Genomic DNA, 27,469 nt, shown 5'->3' with positions numbered 1-27,469 from the left:
TCTACAGGTTTGCACTTGCAGCTCCAGCCCAGTAGAGGTATGTGTTTAGGGGGGTTGGCAAGACCACAGCATGCAGAGTCACCTTCCTCTTCACCAGGCAAGGCAGGATGAATAGAGGGGCTTTAGTGGCCACAGTCCAGGTCTCTAGGTTAATGTGGCCCTGCTAAAAGATCTGGACTTTTGGCAGCTTAGAGAACATTTCCTGGGGTCCTGGGATGCAGCCCCTTAAGACCCTGTGTTAATCTGGCCCTAGTCATGGTGTTTACACCCTTTCCCAACTCTCAGTATCCTTTCCCAGGGCTGCTTCCATTGAATCACAGGGAAGAATGCCTCGTATCTTAAAATTTTTGAAAGCACAGCTCTCAAAGATTACATGTTCTGGGTTCCACCTCCAACAAACTCAACCACCACACTCTGAGCCTGCCAATATTTAATTGTTCCTTGCACTCAGCCTGCATCTGAAAGTTGAAATGGGATCGTCACCCTGAACCCCAACGACAGAAGCGATTTCATTAGGTGCAGTTCAACAACCCCTTGCATTAGCTGAAACGTTACTTGTGTCAACGATACCATTCCACTCTCCTGAATGGACACTAACTGCACCTAGCAATAACCCAGGAGTGAGTTTCTTCCCAATACCCTTGTTGTTATATATCGGCCCATACACCAGAGACAGGAGGGAGCTCTGAAAACCAGATTAAAATTGCTCTTCCCAGCATAACCTCATTGGAAGTGTCAACAGAGTTTCTATTCAGACCTCTTTACAGTACACGCTTCCCTGCTCAGCCAAGGCACGCCTTTGTCTAAAGAAAGTGTCACAATAACCTCTTTCAAAATAATCAGTGCTTGTGTTAGCAGTCATTTAAAAAATGAACCACATGATGCAAATGCCCCAGGGGCTTCAAATTATTAAAAGAACTGTTTGTGGCCACAAGTATTTGCTATTACAACTGGCCATTTGATGTGTGTGTGTCATCTGGATCAACAAACGTACTGGTGGAATGGACAGCAACGGGTTTTTATTTTCAACTTCCCATACCCCAAATTACACCCCCAAGCAGAGTGCTGACCCCAAGACCCTATGCAATCCACCAGTGACACCGCTACTTGTGATTTTTACATGGAAGGCATTCAGAAAGTACAGAAACAGGTAGCAGTAGATTCAAGATTATAGAGCCAAAAGGGAGCTCTGAGATCTTGTCAGATTTCCTGTTTAACAGAGGCTCACTCACGCAGGGCTGCCCTGAATCAATTCCTATTTGCTTTGATTCAAACGTTTCAGAAAAACATCCAATGTGGGTTTAAAAATTGCCAGTGATGGAGATTCCACCATAGCCCTTGGTACATTGTTCCAAAGGTTAATTTGCTGTTCACAATTTGCACCTTATTTACAGACTGAATTTGTCTAGCATCAGCTTCTCAGCATAAGATCTGGCCATACCTTTGCCGCTCAACTGAAAGGCCTACTATCAAATTTCTAGCTCCCTATGTAGACTGATCAAGACACCACTTACCCTTTGCTTTGATAAGTTAAAGGGACTGAGCTGCTCAAGCCACTCACTATAAAGGTATAATGTCAAACTACAAGACAGACTTTAGCAAGCAAACAGCCTTATTTGGAGAATGGTAGAATGCACTTGGACATTAACGAAGAAACGTTCTCAAGGAAGGAGAAAAACATGACTAGAATCACCCAGAACCCAAGATAGGCTCTTGTACCCACAATGCAAGTTAGCTGGTTTCCTTTGTAAAGCCACACTTCTAAGGGTATTAATTAACAAGGTGAATGTCTGACAAGCACATAAGGACAAGAAACTGGTATTGTATTTCCAATATAAAATGTTTACCTGAAAACCCAGTCAGTAGCCTCCCTAGGGCATGTTCTACTGGAGAGCCAGCCACACTCTCATAGCCCACTTCTTTGGGGATTTCACCACCAGTACTAATCCCAGCTGTGGTAGGGGCAGGCTTCACATCCTTTTGCTGTTGGATGCAGAGAGGTCTCATCTCCAAGGTAGATTTCTGAGCATATGCTGAGGTGTCAAGGGCCTGTGCTGGTTTTCCATTTTCCAGTGGGGAGGTTTTGCTTTGTGTTGGAGTTTGCGTCTCATTCAGTTTTCCACCTAGTTCTTTGAGGGCCTTAATTGTCAACTGCTCTTGCTCAAAGTCTTGAGCTACTGTGCAGGATCTTTGAGACAAAGGTTTCTGGAGGTTGCCCTTGTCATTTGTGATGCTTCCCACAGCATAACCACCATCCACTTCCACATCTGATTTATTTACCTCATCTTTAGGAACAGCTCTTTCTGGAGGAGTGATTTTTCGATCTGCAGTTTCAGCCGCTGAGAAGGTTTCTGTCAGGTCCTCCAGAGAGTCATTACCCTTGGACTTCAAGCATTCCTGCATAAAATCCACAAAGTGCTCCCCACTTAAGGCATCTGGATGCTCTTGCTCTTCCAAGTTACCCAAAGGCAGAGAGAGGGAGATTCTCTCGTTTGGTATGTTTTTAATATCTTTTGGTGGAGCTCCCACTGGGGAAATGCTAAGACTTTCAGCAGCCTGGAGTGGTTTCCCAAAAAGACCTGGATCACAGCTGCTTGATTGCTGCATATTTATAGATGTCAAGCTTAGAGTGCATAACTTGGGAGACTGTGCTTCAGCAACTGGACTCCCTCCAACATTGTCTGGATGAACTTGTATAGTTTCAAAATCTTCAATTAATCCCTGATTGTCTTCTGGTGTCTTGGTGGGCAAAAGGCCCTCTCTGCTGTAGTTGTGCAACTTATTAGGTACTTCTGCATTACTTGTTATTATCTGGTCTCTTGTTTCACCAGCAGTAACTGGAGCAAAGGTCAGCTTCTCCATTGGTGCCTTGCTGCTATCAGTGGGGTGAAGGACAAGCTTCTCATTTCCATAGGCCAGCTCTACTGGCACATCCTCTATCACGGTATCATCAGATTCACCAGAGCTATCTGCATCTGTGATTTCAGCCAGGCCAGAACTTGGCCAGCTCCCATCAGCCTTCAGTTCAACTGTGACAGATGAAGCAGCCTTCAGTTTAACAGCTTCTTGGTCCAAAGGAACATGTCTCTCAAACTGAGGTGATGCTAAGCCTGTATACGTGCTGTCTTTCTGATGGACACTGATGGTGACAGGATGAGGGGAGGATGCTTTGCATGCTTCTTTTCTGTTGCCCGGTCGCTGCACAGGAGTGTTGCCAGCTTCTTTGGAGGACACTGAACATAGGTCTGAGGTTTCTCCAATCTTGTCAGAATGCTCTACTTTAGGAATCAAGTCCCAGGTCAACAGCTCGTTCGTGAAGCTGTGCATCTCACGTACACATTTGGACACTTCTTCCAATGCAGCTGTTGTACCTGAAGACTGGCGTGACAGCCCAGGCCCTGTTGGAATGCTGTTCCCGCTGCGAGTTTTCACTTTGAATTCACAGATGCTATCTTCTGGGATATCTGTAAGAAGCTCTCTCTCATTGTGCATCACCCAATTGCTACTGAGATCACTAGAGTTGCTGATCAATGCATTCTTGTACTCTTTATCAAAGGCTGCTTTGTCGATAATCACCTCAAAAGGCGATTCGGGAGAATCTTTTTCCATAGTGGTCTCCCCACCAGATGGAATGCAAGAATGTGAAGACGCACCTTTCATCAGATGTTGCTCAGTATCTTGCTTCTGGTCAGCCAGGAAAGTAAACCTGGATTCACTGCCTGTAGTGCCTTTCTTGTTTTGGTCCGTAAAATCTTGGTCCTTATGTCTGCTTTGTTCAGACTTACTACCTTCCGACAGGCAGATAGTGGCGCCCCTCACATCAGTTTGTTCGGGAGAACTAGTTGAAATCACTGGACTGTAGGAATGAGGTTCTGCTCCAACAGAAAATGGGGAGCCTGCTGACCCAGGGGACCCAATGAATGCTGCCTCTATTTCAGAATCTGCACTTGGCCCACGAAAACTATCCATTCTTTTGTTGTCTGCAGCAACCACCAGTTCTTTCACCTCATTTAAGGGAGGCAGCTTGCTGTCTACCCAAGCTGTCAAGCCAGGAGTTTGATTTTCAGATCTCAGAATCCCTGAAGCTGCCTTATCAGAGAGAGGAGAAGCTGTGCCCTCTGAGGCAAGATTTGAGAGAGGGAGAAATTCACAGAGTGCAGTTATAAGTTAAACGTCAAGCAGGCAACATGCACTCTTGGGATCTAGAGGGAAAAGAGAGGACCCGAGACACCAGGCTTGGCAAACATGCATGGAACTGTCAGCTGTAGAACAGGAACGCCACTTTACACACACGAGATTGCAATGTACATCAATACTTTCCAAGCTGCCCAATTATAGCTGTGATTTCCTAGCACATAAAGATGGGTGTTAAGGCCTGCAAAATTAACTGTGCAAAGCCACTTTGGAGGAGCATGCTGAGGTTAACAAAAGGAACACAAATTAAGTGTCTGAATTTTTTGCTGCGTGCTACTTAAGGCACTGATGGGACTGCTATACAAATAGTACTGTTTCAATAAGACAGCCTAAATTCATCACCCAAATTAAAGTGACCCCTGAAAAACACCTGAGTGCATCACAACACCTGCATTCCAGCTACTGCTGCCCGAACTGTTCAATTCAGCAAATGGAAGGAGTTATTTCTAGCTGTGTATGGTGTAGAAGACAACTGGTCCTCCCTTGCTCTACTCAAACACGTGGGTATAGTTCTGACCTGCACTTGAAGAAGCAGGAAGGCAAGAATGTTCATTAACATACCCCGTAGAGCTCGAATGGCACAGTCCCATCTCCATTAGTGCCTAGAAAGGCAATCTGATTATACCATCCAAAGTTGGTGTCTTATCTACAGCACTTGAGGTCACGAATGTAGGAGTTTATAGGCTGCATGCCCTACCATAGCACATCAAAGCTCAAGGAGATTGGAGTGGTTATGACCAAAGCTTTACCTAGTGATCTTGCAAATTTGCTTAGAGCAGTTTCTCTGACTGTGCTACCAAGAGAACCAGCCTTGGCTACATGCGATGTAGTTATTGGGGAATCACTCCCTGCAAATGGAATTATATTTGTGAAAGAGGAGGGGTGGAGCCAATCCCTTTGCAGGTGAAAGAGAGCATGCCTCTGGCATGATTTGAGTCTGTATGTCTGCAGTTTTAGTGATTCAGTCATGTTGATATGCTTCTAAACAACTTCATACAAGATGAATCAGAGCAAATGCCTGGGAAAATGTGCTGTATGCCAAGTTGAGCTTTGGAAAAACACAGCATAGAAGAAAGCTGCTCAATGCAGAACCATAAGGATTTCACATGGATGTTGTATATTTTATTTACATTAAAACAGCTGTTTGATACTGAACTGTTTGATATAACGAGGAATAAACCCTTGAGCTCAGTCTTAACCTTAATGCTAGGATGACACCTGTGCTAGGACGGCTGTGATGAAGCTGACTACCTTCTAAATGCCACCACAACAGGTTTCCCAACATAAAACTTAAACAACGGGTTTAGAAAAAAAAATTGTCTCATTTATTTTAATAGTTTAGCTTATACCTAGATAACACACACTTCTCCTCATCTGTTGAGTTTGGCAAATTGCCATACCTCCCTCTCTGCTAAAAGATGCAAAAATGCCCTTTCTTTTAAAAACATACTGCAGTGGTTGAACTTCTCTAGTCCAGCATGCTTGGGACCTGACAGAAAATTTGCCAGACCACTGAAGGTCAGTATTGTCTAGTAGCATTACCAACATTTCCACTGTATGCTGAGCTCTCAGAAGACATTTAGGGTAAATTATAATGAAATAACAGCACAGATCATTGAGAGCCAGGACTGGTGGCTGTAAATAAACTTTATGGGATCACAGGAAACTTGGCCACTCCTACAGTAAGTGGTCATCCGGTTAACTAAAATCATGCTGAATTATGGATGTTGCAGGACGAGAGTGTGCCGGACTAGAGAGGTTCATTCTGCACATGTATTTCTAGCTTGTCCAGTAACGTCTATTAGGATGTTATGAATGTCAATTTTGATGCAAGCATTACATTACACTGCTTTACAATCCAAATTCAGGCAATATACAGATTCATCCATGAAAGTTTGCCTCTAATACAGGATTAACATTGCCAGCATGATCATAAATGAAGTAACACATTAGGATACAACCTAACTGCTGTGCAGATTCTGTGCAACAGCAGATATTGACAGAGCTTGCTACTGCAATGATACGAAAATACTACTAGCGAATCCTAAAAAGGGTTTTGAAAGTTGATTATTTAAAGAGGGATAAAATTAACAAGAAGCACAGCTTCCCATGAGTTCAAAGGGAGGTCTTGGATTCCCATCAATAGTGTGTTGTAAGAACACCTTTTGGGGATGGTCTAGCTTTACTTGGTCTTTCATTAGTGTAGGGGGGTCCACTTGAAGTTCCTTCCAATCCCATGCATTTGTAACAGAATACACACAGTTTACTCAGTGTAGCACTTGTGCATATTCAAGTAATCCAAGTCTGAACAAGGAGGAGGTTGGACAGAGTATGAGAGGATTTACGGGCAACTGCCCATAAATTTAAGCTGCTTGTACGCAGCAGTTCTATCGAAACCTAGTGCAAGCTAACAGAGAACAGGAAAAGAAACTATTTTCCTGTACGTCTAATGTTCAGAACCTACTGCTCCTGAACTCTAAATGAAGGCTTTTAACTGGCAGAAGACAGTGACTGTCTCTTTTGCCTAGCGTTCCAAGATTTCTACCTGTTTCTAGAAGGTGCCCCAAGACTCCTCACACCACAAGAAACACCCCTCATGTCAAGAGCCCAACTCTGTAATTATTTTTTTTAACAGTTCAGCTGTCAAACCCTCAATAATCATCTTCCCCAGAAGGCCAATAAACTTAATATTAACCTTCAGGAAAAATCTTTGCAGTTCTAGGAAGCTGATATCTTGGAGTAGAAAAAAAAAAGACCCGCTATGCAAGCTGGAAGAGTGGCCATTACTAAGCAAAGCATCATCCAAATTTTTTTCTGCATTCACTGGGAGAAAAACTGTGCTTGTTTCAAAGAAAAATTAAATTTTCAGTGAAAGGAATTCCTAAGTTAATCACTTATGGGTGCTTTTTACTGGACAGCATTAGCAAAACATTCAGCACGTGTCTCATACTTTTGAGAAATAAGTTCTTTCCAACTATGCCTGCATTCTTTCATGCATGAACATACTCAACTGTTAGGGCTTCAAGTAACAAAATAAAGGAGGAGGGGAACAGAATTCAGCTTCTGAGTTAATGGTGTGTTAGGACTTTTCCAAATTAAGAACGTGGGGCAGCCACTCCTGGAAGTCTCGGCCAGGATATAACTGAATTAGGAGGTGTGGGGATGGAGTGCTGTCCTTTCCAAGGCTATAGCTTGAGATAGTAGACAGATATAGCGTATTTTTAAAGATGATTTTCAAGTTTTTCATTTGTGGACCAATAAAAATGTCAAGTGGAGGTGTGGACCACTTTGGGGATCTTAGACCTCATCCCCAGACCCCTACAAGGGTCCACAGTCCAGTTTAAAATCCAGCATTCTAAACAAATCTATAAAGGTACACTTCATCAAAAACAAGGCTCCCCAGATATAAGGTTAATCTGAGGCCTACACTTCCTATATGTAGTCAACCATATTCTTCAAATCATAAAGGAAAAACTCTAGTGTCACGCTACAAAAGCCTCAAGTCAGCCAACTTGGAAAAACTGATCTTTTAGTTCTCAGACGGGAAAAACACTCAGATGTTTCTTATGGCTTGAGGGATAAGAGACTGAAGGAAAAGATTCACGGAATAAGGCCAGAAGGGAACCCAAGATCATATAATTTAATCTCCTGTTATTACAAGCCTGAGAATTTCATCCAATTTGCACTGAGCCCAAATGTGAGACTGTCCCGAATAATTTATGATGCATAAAGGTGCCATGTAAAGCTGGCTTTTAAAAAGTGCTTCCTGTTGCTTTTTTATTTTAAAATGGAGGATCAAGATTTCTGTACCTTACTTCCTCATGGAAATATGAAAAAAATTAAAAAAGCATATTATTTAAATCAAGGCAATTTAAAGGATTCATTAAAATTAAAAAAGAAAGGGGAGAGGTGTTAAAACAAGTTACCAAAAAAACTAAGACTGACTGTGCTTAAAGTGCACTTACATTTTTTGAGAAAACAAGTATAGAATGGGGTTCCCTTGGAAAAGCTGAGTTATGATGAAATAAAATAGAGAACAGACTTATGACATCACCATTATGGTCTGTGGCCGTGGTGTTTCAAGATAAGAAGCATGGATTATGCAGTATAAAATAAGAAAATGATGATCAGTGGCAACTGGCAACTCTAGATTTTTCTTACTGCAGCTTTATGTACTATATGCCTGAGTGATAGATTCTAAAACGTCTTAACTAATTAAACAAACCATAATGATTAGCTAAGCTAAAACATTTTTTCTAGCAACATCCAGCACCACAAACAGCTTGGGAATTTACTTATCAGATCACACTTATACTAAGAAGCAAAGTCTTGGAGAATGATACATTGCAAAGTAAATTATTTACATTACTATCGGTGGATCCACTCAACCACATCTGCATCTGCATTCACATCATCTTCTCCCAATCAACAGTTTACCTTATAATGTTTTATTCTTGCAACTCGGCCCTCCTTGTGCCGCTTACACTTGATATATTTTCCTTTTTTACACAGAGAATGAATTTCTTCAAAATAATCCCAAAGAGGGTCTTCTCTTATGCCCAGAAGCCATGATAGTATTTTCTGTGGCAAAATGATGGGGAAATATAGGAAGTTGTGTGTGTGCTGAATAACGTCTTCCTTTTTTCTTTCCAGTCCACTCCACTGTTCCTTTCTATGCTGCCTCCTTCCTTTCCTATTGGCTGTCTTCAAGACACTGTTTTAACTAACTCCTGTGCCATGCTTGGCCAAGGTCCACCACCACAGAAGCACAGAACAAATGCATCTTGTTTGTATCTTTCTTTGCATAGGTAATCTGCTAAAAAGCAGAAACTGAAATCCCCGAATATGTTCAAGAAGCAAGAGCTATTAGTTAGGCTTGACAAACTAGAGCCATTAATTCTTTTTAAGAGACTAAATGTATGTGTAACATGTTTGTGATGAGATTTAATTGTAACTTCTGTTAAATGAGAAATTTAGTATTTTATTGATGATTTTAAAAATATCCAATTTAAATTAAAAAACCCAACTTTTTATTTAAAAAAAATCATTGATTTTTATCCACCCTGTGGAGAATACTGGATTACAGGGAATACTGAACTAGTATGCAACTTCTCTGTTCTTAGAGTCATAGGATTCTGATCAGGATGGAACCCAGATCTGGTCTAGTTTGGCAATCCTATCTCCTAATGTCCAGCTGCTTCAGTGGAAGATGCAAGAATCCCGCAACAGACTTCCTTATTTATAGTCTAAGATACTACATTGCTCCATGACTTTAGTATAAGCACTTCAGACTTTTGAATATATTTATTCTCACACACCCCTGTGAGGTAGGGGATATGTTTTTATCTCTATCTTATGGAGAAACAGAAGCCTAGAGGGACTAAGGGTACGTCACCAATAGAAACACTACAGAGGGCATAACTACAGCAATGTAGGATAGACACAATGACAGCGATGGAAAAGGTTCTTTCATGACTGTAGTAAGTCCACCTCCCTAAAACAGGGTAGTGCGCTTGATGGAAAAATTCTTCCTTGACCTAGCACTGTCAACACTGGGCCTTAGGTCAGATTAACTACATATTTCAAGGATATGAATATTTTTCACACCTCTCAGTGACATAGCCTGGTCAGCCTAGCTTTCTAGTGTTGACATAAAGTGACTTGCTCATGGTCACACAGGAAATCTGTGACAGAGCAAGAAATTAAATGTGGCTTCCTTGAGTCCCAGGCCAGGTCCTTAACTGGACCATCCTTCCCCTTTACTTTCAAAGCCATTTTTAGAAACCCTGTAGAGGTCACCCTTACAACAGGAGATACCTGTAGGAGCCTTGCTCAACCTACAGATTAAATCAACTTGGTATGCACTCTTCCACTCATTGAATTCAGTGTTGAGGTCATTTCTCTTACAGATTTGAAAACTGCTTATATTTCATTTTCCTTCTGACTGGGTCTACACGTGCCCCTTCCTTTCGAAAGGGGCATGTTAATGAGCAGGTTCGAAAGATTCTAATGAGGCGCTGCAATGAATATGCAGCACCTCATTAGCATAATGGCGGCTGCGGCGATTCAAAAGTGTGGCTTTTTGAATCGCATGCTGCCCGTGGAGACAAGACCGCCTGAAAGGACCCCCTCATCAGAAGAAGGGCTTTCAAAAACTGCAGGGGGTCCTCTTGGAAGGTCCCATCTCCACGGATCGCGCGCGAATATTCATTGCAGCACCTCATTAGCATCTTTCGAACCTGCTCATTAACATGCCACTTTCGAAAGGAAGGGACATGTGTAGACCCAGCCTCTGAGGTGTTCAGTACTTGCTGTTTACATCACTTGCTTAGTTTGTTTTCAAAAACTCAAGTGGAATTTGCTACTTTAAAGTCTAACAGTATGTCAACTGATGGAAAAACATGGGTTTAGGTTGCAACTCTGTAGCAAGCTAATAACAAAGCGGTGTAGCAACCACTATATAATTATCACTTTAATAGGGTGACAGGCATTTGATTCAGCATCTTTAATAGCACGTGGACTCATACAAACACACCCACCAAGTGATAGGTTTGAAAAAAATATTAAGGCTTTTTTGCTACTGAACTAATTTGCGTTATTTTGAATCCAAGCAAATACAACAGACAAAAATTGAAGATAAAAACGTGCAAAGCAGTATCAGCACTTGACAGCCACAGCACCAAGATAGGAAGTTAGCCAGCAGACACTTTGCAGTCAAGCTTGGTTGCAAAGGACTTGAGTAACAGGAACAGAGTAGAAAGAAAAATGTTTTTAAAAGGCTGTAACTGGCTAACAACTTTGTTCCCACCGCTTGCCCCAAAGTTCTTCAGTCTTGTAACTTCCTATTCCAGATGCCTGGAGCGGTCTGTGCCAGCTGGGCGAATTCGTTAGACAGCCAAATAAAGAATTTGTATTAGTGATACTGCATAGCAGGCTTTTCCTTACATTACCCTGATCATATAATCAGGAGTCAGCTCTTTTCCTTAGCCTTTTTTGAAGGATGATCAACTATGAAGTTTCTTAACTTTGGCAGCTAAGGCATGACATTCTTTCATTCTACTCTGGAGTTCTGTGTGTACCTTATATGCAGGAGTCACAGGGTATATCTACACTAGTAATTGATTGACAAAACTTTTGTTGTTCACAGGTGTTTAACTCCTTCCCTCAATAAAGGATGAAGTTTTGTGGCAGCAAGGGGAAGTGTGAACATTGCTTTATCCAGCAGGAGCACTTTCCTGTCAACAAAGCAAACCCCCCTTGTTGGGTGAAGAAGTTGGTTTGTTTGTTTTTTGGACAAAAGAGCTGACAAACAGCACTTACACAAGCTGACTTTTAGTAACAAGGCTGTGTCGATGTTGCTTTGTTATTAAAAGCTGCATAGTGTAGACATACCCACACTTTATTCAAGTATAACTGCACACATGAAATTAGGGTTGAACTAGCAACTCTGGTGGCTCCAACAGTCCCAACTTTTTGTTTATAAAGTTAAATGAACTGCATTTCCAACGACTGGCTGAAATCAGGGCTAAATTGATAGTCATATCTTATTTGAATACTTCTGGTGTTTCCAACACCAACATTTCTTTTAGTTTCAAAAAGGTCTGGGCTGAAAAATCAGAACTGGTGGATGCAAATCAAATCCACAAGAGAATATTCCTACAGCACAGACTATTTAACCTCATTTTGTTTCTGAGAAATCCCACTAAGGGACTGGATCTTCTTGAATTTGCCTATATCCATCTTGGGCCTTGTCTGTAAGAAAAGTGTGTACCACTTAACTATGGTAGTTAGAACATTACAACATGCCAGGTGTGGAGGCATCTGTACCAGTATAAAGGTGTTTTCTGCTGGTATACTTATTTCCATGCAGGAAGGGAAATAATCTTTACTGGTATAAAGCATCCTTTGACTAATAAAACACTGTCACATACTAGGGGTGGTATTGGTATAACTACCAGTTAAACATCACAGTCCCTAAACAGTTATTATACTGGTACAAAATCTGTATGCAGATCAAGTCCTTGGTTTAATGAATGGCTTTTTTCCTGTAGAAGATGGAAACTGAAGTCACTTCAGACCTCACGCAGTTTTCCTATCTCAAATTCCTCCTTATATTAAAACTCTAGGCCAATAGTTTTATCTCAGATTAACAGATTAGAAAAGGTGATATATTAGGGTATCTGTTGTCTAGTCATTGCTATTCAGTCAGCTACTGCTCTTTAGCATTCTATGATGGAAATATATTTGGTTGCTCTGAAGACATAGGATGGCATCATTTGCTTTCATGACAAGATATGAAATGAGATAAGAAACAAGGAGAGAACACTGCATTCCCCATTCCTACCACTGCCTGAACTATATTGGTATCAATTTCCTCCAGGGAACCAACAGCATGAGCTAAAGCACTGAAACGCTGGCATCACTGTATGTACTGTTAGATGCATCACTACACATTAGGTCAGAGTTTCATATGAACAAGCTATTGTAGCTACCGCAGAAGACACCGGGAGGGCGGGGGGGGCTTTGCTATTTTATCTTTGCAGCTGCTAGGTCAATGCCACTAAGGCACTGCATATACTAGTAGCCAAGCTGTTTTCCCAATACTAGTTCTGCTAGTAACCAATTTAATCAACAGGCCCCAATTCCAGGCTCTTAAAAACACTATCCTACCCAAGTATAAGCAGAATGAGTCAAAGAAGAGCAACCACTACCTCTGAGCTGAAGGGAGCTTACTGGGACTTCTTAAAACAGTTTTTCCACTGAGCAGATTACCGGCACAAGTAACATACACATCACACTAATGCCAATGGAGCCTACCACCTTTGTAAAAAGTTTTCTGATGATTTATCTCCATTCCACAGACAGGCAAATAAGGAGGGGAATTGACTTGCCTGATGCCCATATGGCAAGGCAATGCAAGAGTTAGTGGTAGAATCTAGGATGCTTGGCTCAAAACTGCCCTTTCTAATTACTAAACCACACCGCCTCCCCACAAAATAAAGAGGGGCTCCCAGCAAGACAAGTGAAGCACACTGTTCCCCTCCATCCTTCTCTGCGTTGCCTGGCAGAACCGTACCCAAGAAATGCACAGTTATAATGCCAATTCTCAATCAGCAGCTGAATAAAAAGAAAAGCCACAGCATTGTTTGGCTGGTTGTCTGTATGCCAGCTGACTGCTCTCCTAGACTGTGCTGTTAATCCACTAGGAATTCAACAAGAGACAAGACTATCAACAGTTCCACAGGAGCCTTCCACATGAACTAGAGCAAACCTGTCCTTTTTTCCCAAACCCCCATTTCCTCAGGATCATTATGTGCATTAGGAAATCCCTCATAGTGTCCTTAGATCACAGCTGTAGATCCCATTTGCCAGTTCACTCCGGACAGCGCTAGCTAACTGCTATATGAGGAGGAAAGAGCATGTCTTTATTTTTGTTAAACCACATGAAGAAAAAGTATTGTGCACTAGCAGCCAGGTCATGATAAGCAAGTAGCTTGGCTGCACCGCATCATTAGCTAACAGCTGCTGAGCAAGTCACATGGTGGTAAACTGTTTTGAAGTGACTAACAAATTTAAGAGATAATTGTGGACAAGAGAAAGCCTTGTGCCCCAGTTACAGCCTCTTTCTCAACATTTTTCTTTTATTAGTGTACAAGAAAATGACAGACTTGCCTTGTGAAGTCGTAAAGAGAGAGACAGGCTGAGAGGAGGAAACAAAGGAATCTGAAAGAAAATATAGAGGATGAGAATTTGACAGTTATACACACTACTCTGCAGTGAATCGCAATGGCTGCAGAAGGACCATGGGGATGAAGAAGGGTTTTTTGATCCATGTACTCACCTTGCTGCAATAACTCCTTACTTTTAATCTTGAGCAAAGCTACTATGAATATTAAGCCAAGCAGTCAGTTTCACCCCACTTGGTTGGAAAGGATACCATGTCTCTATAATACAATGTTCCATTGTTACTTTAGAGGAGAATGGGGGACAGTCAGTGCTTGTATGAATTCATTAGGTTTTCACTAGGGTTTTGCAAGTGTCTTTAGTAGTAAATGCACTTCTTCTGAAGTAATGGTAACTGTATTTGCTACACCCAGCTAATGAATGAGTTTCCAGTGCTGCCGCAACAGACTTAATACAAGCAACACCAACATCAAAAAGCTTGAACACACATGTGGGGTTACTGAAAGATTCCTCCATTGCTCAAAGTTTGATTCCCCCTTGCCTTAACTTGAAACTACACCTCTCCCCACCCCACTACAATATAAGTTCACTCTAAGGACATATAGGAAATGTGCTACAGCTCCACTCTAAACATCCAACTTCAAAGACAGAACCACCTCTGGCAACTGCACAGATCACTTTTTTTAGAGATGGTTTTCCATACTCATAGCATCTCCTAACAGACCTAAAATTAGACACGTTATATGACGAAAGACAAAAGACATCTTAATTCTAGACTTCCTCAAAAAGAAATACAGAAGTTCAATATTACTTCATTTAACACATTCATGTTAACACCAAACCAAACACCACCATTACACCACTGTCCCATAACGCACCCATTCTTATTTTAAGAGATATCGAAAAAAACTGTCTGGAAACAAGGGGATTTATTCTTCTGCAAAGACAGAAAGGAATTTGTTGAACTTTTATGAAATACAGCCACTCTGTGGGATTTTTCTCTCACATGGAGGTGAAAATATGGCTCTTCCAATTTAAACTGATTGTACCATATAAAAGATTAGATCGGTCTCTGCATATGTAATTTCAAAAACCTATTTTTCAAATATATGGTAAAGGAAGCAGCATGGGGCTTGTCTTCACTTACCAGGAGATCGACTTGCTCAGGGTTGATCTCTCTGGGGTTGGCAGTTGACCTTCTGTGCTACTCCTATTGCGAGGAGTAAGGAAGGTTGATGGGAGAAATGGTCCCATCGTCCTCCCTCAGTGAGGACAGACCTTACAGTTGACTGCAGATATGTCGATTATAGCTACACAATTGCCATAGCTAGAATTGCATATCTGCAGTTGACTGTACTATCTAGTGTAGACCAAGCCTCAGTGTAGTGGACTGAGCATGGTATCCAGAATTGCTTATATTTGTTATGACTAACTTCCTCTGTGACCTCAGACAAATGCCTCAGGGTCAGCTACCCAACCCTAAAGCTTTAATCCCGAGATCCAAAACAAGGCCATAGCACACGACAAGGGAACCCCAGAGTCCTTATGCCCAGACTCTTGCTTGACACGTTAAACAGGGTTCGCGCGGGTGCGCGGGTGTGTGGTTTTCTTTGTTTTTATTTGCTCAGAACCAGTTTATCCAAGTCTGCAGATGACTCATTTACCTTCAGCTATAATCCTTCTGAAATACGAGGACAGCAAGTTCTGGAATTTCATGAACAAAGATGCAAACGTTTTGATAAGAACTCCACTAAGTTTATGAAATGGGAAGAGGCTATCAATCTCAATGATCAACCATCTCATTTCCCCCATTCAAAGCCCTCTTTTTAACAGCAGTTTTTAACACAAAAACTATTTATCCATGGTTTGTGTAAACAAAAGTGGTGTTCATAGTTGTTAACCAGTTGTGATTGGAATGAGGGGGCTGTATAGGGTCTCCTAATTGACAAAAGCATATTGTATAGCTTCAAATTGCATTATTCAGCCCAAGCTCTGCGTAGCTGAACAGAGATCCTTTGGAGGAATTATGAAGATTCTTTTTCACCTTCATATCCTATGTCTGGATTCATTATGCTTTTCAAACCCCAGCTGCTTTACCAAAGAGCCTATTTAATGTATTTAACCATAGGAATAGCCTTAAAGGAAATGTTTTTTGATTTCTCACACTTGGTAAGAAATTTGAAAAAAGTCCTCTGAAACCAGCTGCAAGCCTGACATTTTTAATGGTTTGAAACTCAAGCTTGTTTTATGGCAGAATTTGCATTTCAGACCATAAATACATACATACGTTAAACAGTACTGCTAATAGCTACACGATTTTATAGTTTTAGAGGACTGCAGGTATTTTCCACCTGGCTGTATTACCTCTCAAAATGCCAGAAAACATCCTAAAACAAAACAACTGTCTCCATCCAGAAGAGATGCATCTTAGTATATTGATCCCGGAACAAGCACTTTAAGGCCTAAGAGTTTCAAAAGTCATAATGACTGAACATCTCAATTTTTGTTTAACCACTTTGTCACCTTAAAGAGGACTCATTTAATAAGCACCTGCCCTTTGCTGATCAAGATGCTTTTAATCAGTGTAATGGTATTTTAAGTTGGGCACCCAAGAGAAACTTGAGCAACTCAAAGCACTAGTTACCTGTGAAACTGGTGGCCTAGTATTTCTTCCGCTTATTTCCATGCTGCCCTTTTATGGCAGAAGAAAAACACATTTTAAGAAGAAATGCTCCAGTGATTTAATGTTTCCTTTACTCCACCAGGAAGCTGGAGATGTGGAATCTCAATGTTTTGGTCTGAGTGGAGGCTTAAGGCGCTGTGGTAGCCTAACAACTATTAAACACTGAGATAAAGCTTGACTCAGAGACAAATGCTTCCCTCTAACGATGGACCAGAGGAATAGTTTGTGCTGGGGCCAAAGCTTCTCACTTAGGAGATGCGAGTGGGTGAAAAGGAGCATGAGAGCTCTTTTCAGCAGGACATCTGTGAAGTCAGTCTAAGCAAATGGATTAAGTATGGAGGCCATAAGGGCAGGCTGCCAGCATAGTTTAATAAATCTGGTTTAGAGAGCACATAATGCTGGGAGTTACACTCATGTTCAGACAGATTAAATGACCCATGGACCATGTGTTCCATGGGCATTATGAGGTGCTTGTATATTTAGATCCAGTTCTTTAACATTGGAGATACAGTAGTATTCTTAAAATGCATGAGGAAACAGCTAACATGTGGCATGGCAAATTAATCATGACTGAAATGGGTATATTAAGACTTAGCAGGGTCTAGTAACAAACTACTCTTGTACCAGCAGTGCCAAGCTCTCACCCTGCTCCTTGGCAACTTTTTAGAGTACATCAGAGCACACCACAACCGATGTGACTCGGTTGTTTCATTTATAGTACTTAATGCAACTTATTGTAAAGTACCTTCAGATTCTTGCATACAACGTGCTGAGTGCTAAGCAGTACTGTTCTGAGTCCCCAGTGGCCAGCTGCCTTTTATCTAACAGGAATGCTTTATATTACAGATATACAAGCATTTATCATAGGAAAGTAAATTCCCTTAAATTGATTAAATGGGGGTGGGGAGGGAAGAGCCACTGGGGAGGCCACTCCAGCCCAAGGTGCCAGGATCTTCCAACCCAGGGGTGTCCAATATGTTTGCCACTCACCAAACTTGTGGCAAATAGGGTACAGCAGTATGGCAAATATGGGGGTGGCCAACCCATGACTCTTGAACTGCATGAGGCTCTTGGAGCCTTTAAATGCAGCTCCTCCTGAGAGCTGCACCTGGGGAGTGCTGCCTGTCCCTCCTTGTGCCTGCCCTACTGCTTGGTGGGAGAAACGCATGAGGTTGAGACTCCAGTGGCAGCTCTGGCGAGTCGCCAGCATTGAATTAGAATGGGGGTCGGGGTTCTGGAGGTGCCTGGCTCTGGGAGAGAGGGAGGACATTTATTTAGGGAATACCTGGCTTGGGTGGATGGGGGGGCTAGGAGTGTCTGGCTCTGGGGGAGTAGGGAGACGGTATTTATTTAGTGTGGGGGGGGGAAATGTGGTGAATATAGAAAGATGACAACCATAAACATAAGCGTGGAGATCTTTGAATTCCTATTTGACACCACTGCTCTAGTCTGGTTAGAAGGCACTTGCTTGTGGTACTCCTGAGGCTGTTGGAGAGGGTCTGCTTTGGCCAGGCTGGAGCGCCCCTGCCTGAAGCAGATCTGGGCTGGACCCAGTGCACAAGAGCTGCTCTGGCTGCACAGGAGCGCCTCCCCACCCAAAGTGAGCTCCACAGGGCTGGAGCAAACCCCTGCTAATGGCGGGCGGGGGGGCTGTTCCAGCCCTACAGGTTAACCATAATCAGTAAGTCTCTTCTGTTTAGGGTGAGGCTTACTGGTTACACGTTAACGTCTCTAGTTTAGTGTACAAAACACAGTGCAGCACAATGTAACTAAGCAACATGATTATTATCTACTTAATTAAAAATGGTGATGCTGCTTTCCATCAAGATCTTATGATCTGTATGTAATCTTTCAACTTTCCTAAATATAAGTCAGATAATATATTCTGGTTTGAAATTCAATTTACTTTTCTTTATTGCTCTGTATGTAATACTACTATTTTAGACAGGTTGAATCACTGAAAGCTGGGATTCTCTGGTCCGGCAACAAGGACTACAGATGTTGCTTGGTCAGAGAGCCCTGGCAGCCAGAAGCATGAGCCAGCTGGGAGCCCCAGCCAAGGTCAGACCGTTGCAGCCAGGATAAGAAGGTGGCCAGATGGGCAGCTTGGGGGGAGAAGCAGGGAGGCCAGAAGCCGGTCTGGAAGCCAGGTAGGGAGCACTGACTTTCCCCTTGTCCAAGAAAATCATCAGTTTGGGACCACTCACGTCTGAAGAATGCCAGAGCAGGGACATCCTACCTGTAACTCCTCCATCACTGAGCTGGTAATTTTTAAGTAGATACTGATAAGCTTGTGACCTTTGGTGCTACAAAACGAAACCCATTACGTTAAAACTCCTAGCAAGGCAACAGCCTGTTGGATTCTGTAAGCAGAGAAACAACATACTGATTAAAACCATTGGACAGAAGAATTGCAATAGGGCTCATGATGCACAACATGCAATTTTGGATAGTCACATCAGGTTGGTTTCATTGCTTAAAAATACATCACACTGTTAGCTTCAGAGTGCCATTCATCAGAAACACAGCTACTGGTATGTTACATGTTTTGAGATTCCATTTTTCATTAGAAATTAGTGGTGGTTTCACAGCCCGGAGTCTGATGTCCTCTGCATTTATCATAGATTAATTACAGCATGTACAGCAGCAGCACGTTTCCCCAACACTATCCTATCACTGACCTGACAGCTAAGATGAGACTACCATCTGCAGAGACTGAAAGGGACAGATGTACCCTTCTGAGGAAGTTTCAAAGTTAGTCTTTGTTAGCTAGTAAAGAATGTCTTAGCTAGCACTCCCTTGAATTAAATCATTGATCAGAGAGCTGCCAGTTATGGTGAAAACCAATCGACAGCACAACACTCGTGCCAGCATGTCTCCCCTTCACGCCCCCTGCTCCTACTTTCCCCAGTGAATGGAGACATAGAGTTGGAGTTCTGCCTGGCATGTCTTTGGTGCTAAATACAATGTACACCCAACACAAGAAGACAGGCTGTCATCCTTGCCCTTCTGTGCCATGGGAGAAAAATTAGAATGTCTTATACAGAAGGCATCAGAATAGCAGACACGCTTGCTGACAGCCTTGTCACTAGCCTCACATTTGTGAGGCATTTCATTAAATAAAGTTATTGTTAAACTTGATTTGGGCTACGTTAAAAGCTCAGTTTCAAGTCACAGAATTATGTGTCACAACTGAATTTGCAACATTACATTCTATGAGACACTGATGAAATAATTAAAATTATTTTATTTTTATGAAGAGAGACAAAGCCATGCAGTAGAGGTTGACCCCTGTAATCTGGAACTCTCTCATCCAGCAACATCCATAATCCAGCAAAATTTTAGTTAGCCAGACCACCATTTATGAATATTTCCCGTGGCCTCATAAAGTTTGTTTACAGCCACCAGTCCTGGCTCTCAGTTTTCTGTGCTGTTACTTTGCTGTAATTTACCACTAAATGTCTTCTAAGAGCCCAGTAAGCAGTGGAGGTGTTGGTAACATGCTAGACAAAATTGACCTCTCATGGTCCGGCAAATTCTCTTGTTTGGTACTGGTCAGGTCCCAAGAGTGCTGGACTAGAGTGGTTCAACCTGTACTAATAGCTAGAGGTTCGGCGGAGGGGACAACTACATACTTGACATTAACTCCACATACTGATGCTCCCCAATGTTCAAACCCTAAGCAAGAAGCATAAGAAAAACATGAACAGCAGCTAAACTGATAAAGCCTTTGTTTAGCTGCAGTCAAACACACACACCACTATCTATTTAAAATACAACTTTCTGGGGCTCAGAGAAGCTTTCAAAGGTACAGAACACTTATTTACTTAAGAGACTAGCTTCTGACTCTCACTAAAGGGTATTTTAACATAAGGATAACACAAACTACTTCACCATCTTCATACGAATTCACATACAGCTGAATTGGCTTTTCGGGCACTCCTTTAGCCTTTTTAACCTTATGTATCTACTCCAACTGCCCATGCAACATGGAGTCACGGATGTAGCTCTTTTACCAACCTTTACTAGCACCCTGAATCAACCAATAAAGTTAAGGGTGAGGGGGATCCTTCCTGTGTTCAGGGTTGCTACACTTGTCCTGCATATTTCTCCTGTCCTGCAGATTCCTTCACTACCATTTCTTCATTCCCAGCTATTCAATTAAAGTCCTGAAGTCAGGTTTTATTAATGAATTTGTACTGTTTGATAATCTCAGACTGTGTGGTACAAATAGAGCCTCATACATCTGTTTTATACCTGTGAAAATCCACAACTCGTTTTTGCAGATATAGACACAGATACAAATTTTGTATGCAGAACTCTGAGAAGATGTGGATATTGTGGATGCAGCTGTCCACATATCATTTTTGTAGATACCGATGTGAATACAAATGTTGTACGTATGTAGAGCTCTTGGTATAAAGCTTCCAAAACAGTATTCCTGTTAGAACAAAACGTTGGTTAAAACCATATAGGCCTGATCATGTTTTTAAGCCATCCCTGGGGTTTTTCATTAATCAAGGACTTGTTTTTGTGCTGGGCCTCCTGTAGTCAAAAGCATTTGTGAAAGAGTGGCTTCAGAAAGTGGCACTGAATACCAGTGCATGTTTGAAGAGTGTTGATAACTTTACACTTACACCCTAGTAGAACCAGGGTGTTTGGTAGTCATGCAGTTTTCTTTCTTGCAGCAACATTGCAATAATTAATGGTTTCAGTGTTTCTTAGTACCTGATCTCTCATGCACCTTCCAGTGCAGGACATTACACTGGACTGACTTGTTTTGCCCACCCAAACTCTGAAGTATGGGTAGGGATAAGAAGGATTCTGACAGTGTTTTAAGGACACTTGGGAACATTATAACCACCAGTTTTGAGTTCAAGGACAAAGTGGGACTCTCTTCACATCCCCTTTACACCACAAAGGGGACCACTAAGCAAAACACTCCTGCCTATCCTGGCAAGAAATCAGAAGTTAAATCCAGAGCTTCCTTCCATACAGCAGCAATACTATCATGTGACCTGGATTTGACACCAAAGGAATAAAGTTCAAGACTTCTGTCATCCTCTTCAATCCTGTTGCGCTCAGAGCTGCAAAGCCTCAACCATCCCTACCTTTCAAAGGTCTGTAAGCAAATAATGAAAAAAGTTACTTCAGTTCACAAATGAAGTAGTGAGGCTGTTCGTAATCATGTGTGCTTTCATCTTCTCAGGAACTGTACCCACTTACCCTTCCACCTTACTTCATACCACTAGGATTTTCACTTCTTGATACCAACAAACCAGCTTAGGGGCATTTATAAAGTTTCACTTTATTTCAAGCAGGACGATTCCCAACCCACACCATGGAAACATCCAGGAGTAAAGGCCAGATGCTTCCTTCTTAAGAAATTCATATAACATTTTGATTTCTCTAGCTACAAAACAGAACTGATGCGTGTGTCCGGTAACAGTACCAGTCATTAGACTCACATGGACAGTGGATGTGTTCTTCCCATTGTTTGAAAGAAAACAAAGGTTCAGGAGCAACCCACGAAGCCTGCAGCCAGTGCTTACAAAAAGCTCCAACAGTGCTCTGACATACAGCAGGGTCTCAACATTTGCAAGTGTTCTGTGTTGAGAATCCTCATGAATGCTGAATTTCACAAATATGGCTCTCGCCTGGAGCCCGGCTGCCAGCGCTCCTGCCTGGAGACCCGGGCTAAGTGGCGGCTGCCAGTGCTCCATGCCCCGAAGCCCTGGGGGAAGTGGCAGCTGCCAGAGCTCCTGCTCAGAGCCCCAGGGGGAAGTGGCCGCTTGCGAATAACTGAATTCGCAAACACTAAGTTCACAAATCTTGAGACCTTACTGTACTGTAATAGGCAATATTGCCAATTGTAATGGCACTGTAGTGCGACAGGTCTCTTTATGACACTGCCAGGCTCTGAAATACTTCAGTGATGCAACAAGCAGTAATGCCAACTACTAGCCATATTGGTAGGTATCTTTCCCAACCATGCCTATAGCAGCACCATGATGGCACACAGCAGCTGATTTAGTACGATAAAGAAAGCAAAAAAGTCCTGCCACCTTCTTTGTCAACTGCTCAGAACACCATTTAAAATTGCTGAGAAGTCTATGCTCAAAGTGTGCACGTTTTTCAATCTCAGGATTGGTCCCCCCAAGTCTCCCCTAGCAAATCTAACCAATGGAGAAAAGAAGTTAATACTCTTTTAAGCAAATATTCTGCAACTCTACAGCATCTTTCAAGCAAGGGTTTATAACGCTTTATGTATTAAAGTGCAAAACCATCCTCTTAGAAAGACACAAAAATATTATGGGGGAAACTGAGACGCAGCAAGATGACGTGTCTTGTCACAGTAAATCCATTACAGAAACAAAGTTTCTACACCAGGTCTCCGCACTAGTGACTAGACAAACCTCAACCTGCTTTGCCTTTTAAGACCAGACTTAACAAGCTGATGGCAAAAAGTAAAATAGCTATAAACACATCCAGTGATTTGCCTTAATTGGTTAATGATTTGTATTCCAGTATGAGAGGGGTTCTAAATAAACTCAGAGTCCCATATACAGTGTTTAGTATAAAAAAAATCCTTGCCCCAGACAGCTTCATCTAGGTAGACAAGATGTGAAGGGAAACCGAGTCATGGAGTAGAAGATCAAGGTCACATCAGATCACTGTCAGAGCTGGAAATAAAACCCAGGATTCCTGAGTCACCGTTCAATGTATAATAATTAGACTACATTACACCTGCATAGCTCTCAACACGAACCCTTACATATCAGGATTTTTCCTGGAACACTGAAAACTCTCTGGTACCTTCTTCAGGCTAAGGAGGGAAAGGTGGTGGTGGTGATGGAAATGTGGGCAAGTACAACAGTTACTGGAGTGAAAAATAGTGCCTCTAGAAGTGCTAAACAAGCGGGCAGGGTAGTGTGGTAATCATGATGTATCCTTTAAACCAGTTTATTATCATCTTACAAGCTGAGGGACAGGGATAAGGCAAGGCCACAAAGTGCAAGGTTACAGCAGTAACTAAGAGCACTTGAAAAATTGTTTTTGGTGTATGACAACCCTGACGACAGGAGAACCAGAGGAGTGGTTTGTAACCAGTACTAAATCTTAATATTTTTGCTATGATTAACTCAGCAGAAGTCTACATGTTTAAGGAGTTACTGTATAAAGTTTGTAGTGTTATGCTCTCTAAGCAGGCCCAAAGTCTGACTTTTTGGAAGTGCTAACAACTAATGGCTCTCATTGACTCCAGTTTGAACTAGGACTGTTGTGTGCAGCGTCTCAAACTCAGGCACAAGTCATTATGTATAAGCAGCTCAATAGGCAAGTAGTTGATTTTAAATCTCCAGAAGTATTGCTCTTTCAAAGAGAGACAAAGATTTTTTTAAATGTTATTTGCAGTGGGATTTTAAAAAACGAAAGAAAGAAAAAAACCCTATACGCCACAAATAACATTTAGAACAAAACCAAGACTCCAGATATTACAGTTGTGAGAAGATATACAAAATGCTGAAAAATATTTGGGTTCCAGACACAGAAAAAAAAGCAGATTAAAATGAGGCTGGCAAGCTACCTGTGCTTTTGGTATTGCTACATTAGCAAGCATTGAATTAACTCTTCTGTGTACTGAAGGGTAAACTGAACTGAAGAAAGGGCAAGTGATTTGCCAAAGGTCACAAAGCAAGTTACACCAAAGAAAGAGCTCAAGATTTCTGACACTCACCCTTGCCCCCAAGTTCTACTAAACCACACCACCTCTCCCATAACAGAAGACAGGATTATTGCACGTAAGTTATGCCACATCATTCTGGCATATTATCTTGCATATGTTTTCATTTGAGCTTCAGGCAGAGCATGGGCATAATTCATCTTGGGGGAACAGAGTCCACAAGTGATTCTAGAAGAAACATAACCCTGAAGCTTCTCTGCCTGATTAAAACTGTCCCTTAAAACATAGTGCCAATGGCCATCAAGATGGCTCAACATTTATAGAGCAGTCGCTTATCTGGAAGATTTGAGGACAAAGGTTTTATTCCTTGGATAGCTGAGGTGCTTCACAAACAGTTGTGGTGAATCAGAGTATTAATAGCCCTCAAATACTGGGTGAAAGGGCTGCATTTCAGAGCAGAAAGGGTGACCGATTAATCAATAACTATGAAGTCAAAGCACTGAACTGCTGAGTAATAACCTTCCTTTGCACCCCAGTTCAGGCACCAAATAAACATCTAGGAGGAGGGGGTGGAGAAGCAGCATGACGCAAGTTCCAGAAAGGCAGACATTCACACTTCAGCCCTACAGCATGCCAGCATAAAGCATGCTGCCTCACATCCCTTTGCTTGCCTTTAACCCCACAGACTGGGCTTGTTAAGGAGTAGGAAAGCCATTTCATCTCCTTTGAGATTAGGCTTGGGTGGCATTTCAGTGGGGTGTTGGGGCTTTAGCAGGAAAGATGGAAGCTGCTATACAGCTTACATGCTGATAAGCAGAGCCTACAGCAACCCAGGAAAACCAGCTTCTCGGGCAAATAAATTCTGTTTAGTAAGAAAAACATGACAATCTGCTATATTCCCACAGAGGAGACAGGATATTTGGTAAACCAGTTAAAACAGAAGACACATACCATGAATTTTTAAACTTAACAAATAATTTTTGTTCTGGATATTTGTGGAAAAAGACGAAACTATTATTATTATGGCAATCATAAGACGCTCTGCCCCTTTAAGAGCTGTCACCTGCCCAATTTTTTTCCCCCTACAAGAAAGCATCTGCACTGCAGATCTTTGCAAGGGAAACTAGCTTGCCAGCTCCCAACACCATGCCTGACAGGGATACAAAGAGAACTAAAGCACAGCCTCCTCCTCCTATTTTGGATAGCTCCCCTTAAATGAAGGGGGGAATTAACCGCACACTGCTTTGTTTGATGTGCTCTCCCTCCACCCCCACGCCATTTACTGAGCTGCAACATAACAAAAGGGAACACTTCCAGTTGCTACCACCCCCTCAAAAACAAAAATCACTGCAAGCTGCCACTAGCCCCATCACTCTTCCACCGGTCCTGAGAATAATTTGTGACAGAGAAAGGGATATTTCTAAGAATAAAGGCATGTCCCCACTGCCCATGTCTCATATTAAACAATGCAGGAGGATGGAGTGTGTGTATACATCTTGCATCATCATTCACCCACCCCCTGCAGAGGGATGACCCTGTGGGTACTGTGCCCTCATCTGCACATAGCCTGATTTTTCGACAATTCCTGCTATTTTGGGCCACTCCAAAGTCAGAAATGTGATGCTTTGCGGAAGCATCCTTAAAAGAGAGACAGTAAGAACCATGCCCACTTCAGGAGGGAAGGAGTGAGCACTATCAAAGGCAAAGGGAATCTGCCTTGTCCCCTCCCTTCAATTCAGAAACTGTTCCTTGACCTAGTCCCCGCCCGGTCTCTGGCGCCACTAGACGCCGTCAAAACAGAACTAGAAAATGGAACATAGGCATTATATTCTGCAGTTCTCCACCACCTCAGTCTCAGGCCCCCGCCTCAACCTACTTCCATCCAACAAAACGCACCCTTCCCTCAAAAAAAGAAAAAGTCACACCCTTCAAAAAACACACCATCATCCTAACCCTCCCTAATCCAAACCCCAGTGCAACTCTCTCCCTACCATCCCCAGATCCTAAAACACACCTTCCCTCCCACTAAAACCCAAACCATCTCCTTCCCCACCAGTCTCGAGCCCCCACAAAAACAGCCATGCCCCTAAACTCAATCCCTCAGACTGCTGTCAGCCTCCCTCTCCCACCGACACTCCAAGCCCCATGCAACATATGCCTGTCACCCTTGCATTCAAAGCCCCTAACTACCCCTCCTCGCAGGAAACCTTCCCCCTTCCCCCAAATCCTCCAGCCCGGCACCAAAGCTTCCCCATGCCCCTCGCGTCCAGCCAGCCCGCAGCCTGAGTCCCCCTCACTCCAAGTCTCCGCCCCTTTATTACCCACTCACCCGTCAAACCCAACCCCCCCAACTCCCAATGCCAGAGCCCCCAACCTCCCGCCACCCCCCCGGCTGTTCCCTCCTCACCGCCTCTCCTCCCTCCCGCAGGCGCCCCCACCCCCGGCTGTCACCAGGCTGTTCCCTATCACCACTCCCCCTGCTGTTCCACCTCCCCCCACCCAGCTGTTCCTCCGACTCGCCGCCCACCCCCCCTCCCGGCTGTTCCCTGACCCTCCCCCCAGCTCTTACCGGCGCACGACTGGGAGCTGGTCCCCTTACAGTCGCGGCCGCCCGCAGGGACCGGGGCTGTACCCGACTCGGATGGGCCCCCTCCCGCGGAGGAGGAGATATACGGCGACTGGGTGGCGGGGTCGGCCATCTCCGTGACAGCAACAGGAGTCTCGGCACTAAACGTCCGTCCCTCACGGTGGGGACCCACTGACTGGACTGACGGCGAGCAACCGAGCTCGGTTGTCCTAGCTAGGACGGATTGCAGGCCGCCCACTGCGCATGCGCCATTGGGAGGGCTGAAAGGAAGGCGTACCCTGCGCAAGCGCTTGAAGCTGCAGGCCGGACGGTTGGGCAGCACCCATGCGCCGCTGGAACAGCGAGGGGCTCTCAACGCGCAGGCGCCAACGGACGCGAGGTATTTACTGCGCGGGTACTGTACTGCGCCTTTTGCGTTTCAGGGTTGGAAGCTGCTGTTACGCAAGCACCCAGTGTGGGCGAGGCTGGAGGGACGCCCTCTTCTACGCATGCGCAATACGTCTGGCGGCGCCTAAAATTGGACAGGCGCCGATTCACACTCCAGAATACCAGGCTCGAGCGGGCGGGTGAGCGGCGCCCCGCGGAGTGAAGGCAGGAGGGCGCATGCAGAGCTGAATTGATTCTTTGGTTTGAATTTAAC

At 43.2% G+C, this 27,469-nt stretch overlaps 1 protein-coding gene across 3 annotated transcripts in view; it reads right to left on the bottom strand.

Annotated features, from left to right (window-relative positions):
* RTN3 (reticulon 3) overlaps window positions 1-27,152 on the bottom strand; it is a 41,247-nt gene extending 14,095 nt beyond the window's left edge. Inside the window, exons 1-3 of one of the 3 annotated variants that reach the window (XM_075006088.1) lie at window positions 26,812-27,152; window positions 13,867-13,917; window positions 1,848-4,118 (exon numbers count right to left, since the gene is read on the bottom strand). In XM_075006088.1, coding sequence (XP_074862189.1) covers window positions 1,848-4,118; window positions 13,867-13,917; window positions 26,812-26,941 — 2,452 coding nt within the window. In that variant the 5' untranslated portion in view covers window positions 26,942-27,152. The remainder of the gene's footprint in view (window positions 1-1,847; window positions 4,119-13,866; window positions 13,918-26,811) is intronic. The other 2 variants (XM_075006089.1, XM_075006090.1) reach the window with 2 other exon arrangements.
* Window positions 27,153-27,469: the final 317 nt, after the last annotated feature.

Source organism: Carettochelys insculpta, chromosome 11, assembly GCF_033958435.1.
Source record: "Carettochelys insculpta isolate YL-2023 chromosome 11, ASM3395843v1, whole genome shotgun sequence".
NCBI lineage: Eukaryota > Metazoa > Chordata > Testudines > Carettochelyidae > Carettochelys > Carettochelys insculpta.
The sequence above is the reverse complement of the archived record's forward strand: the minus strand, read 5'-3'. Positions and strand labels throughout refer to the sequence as shown.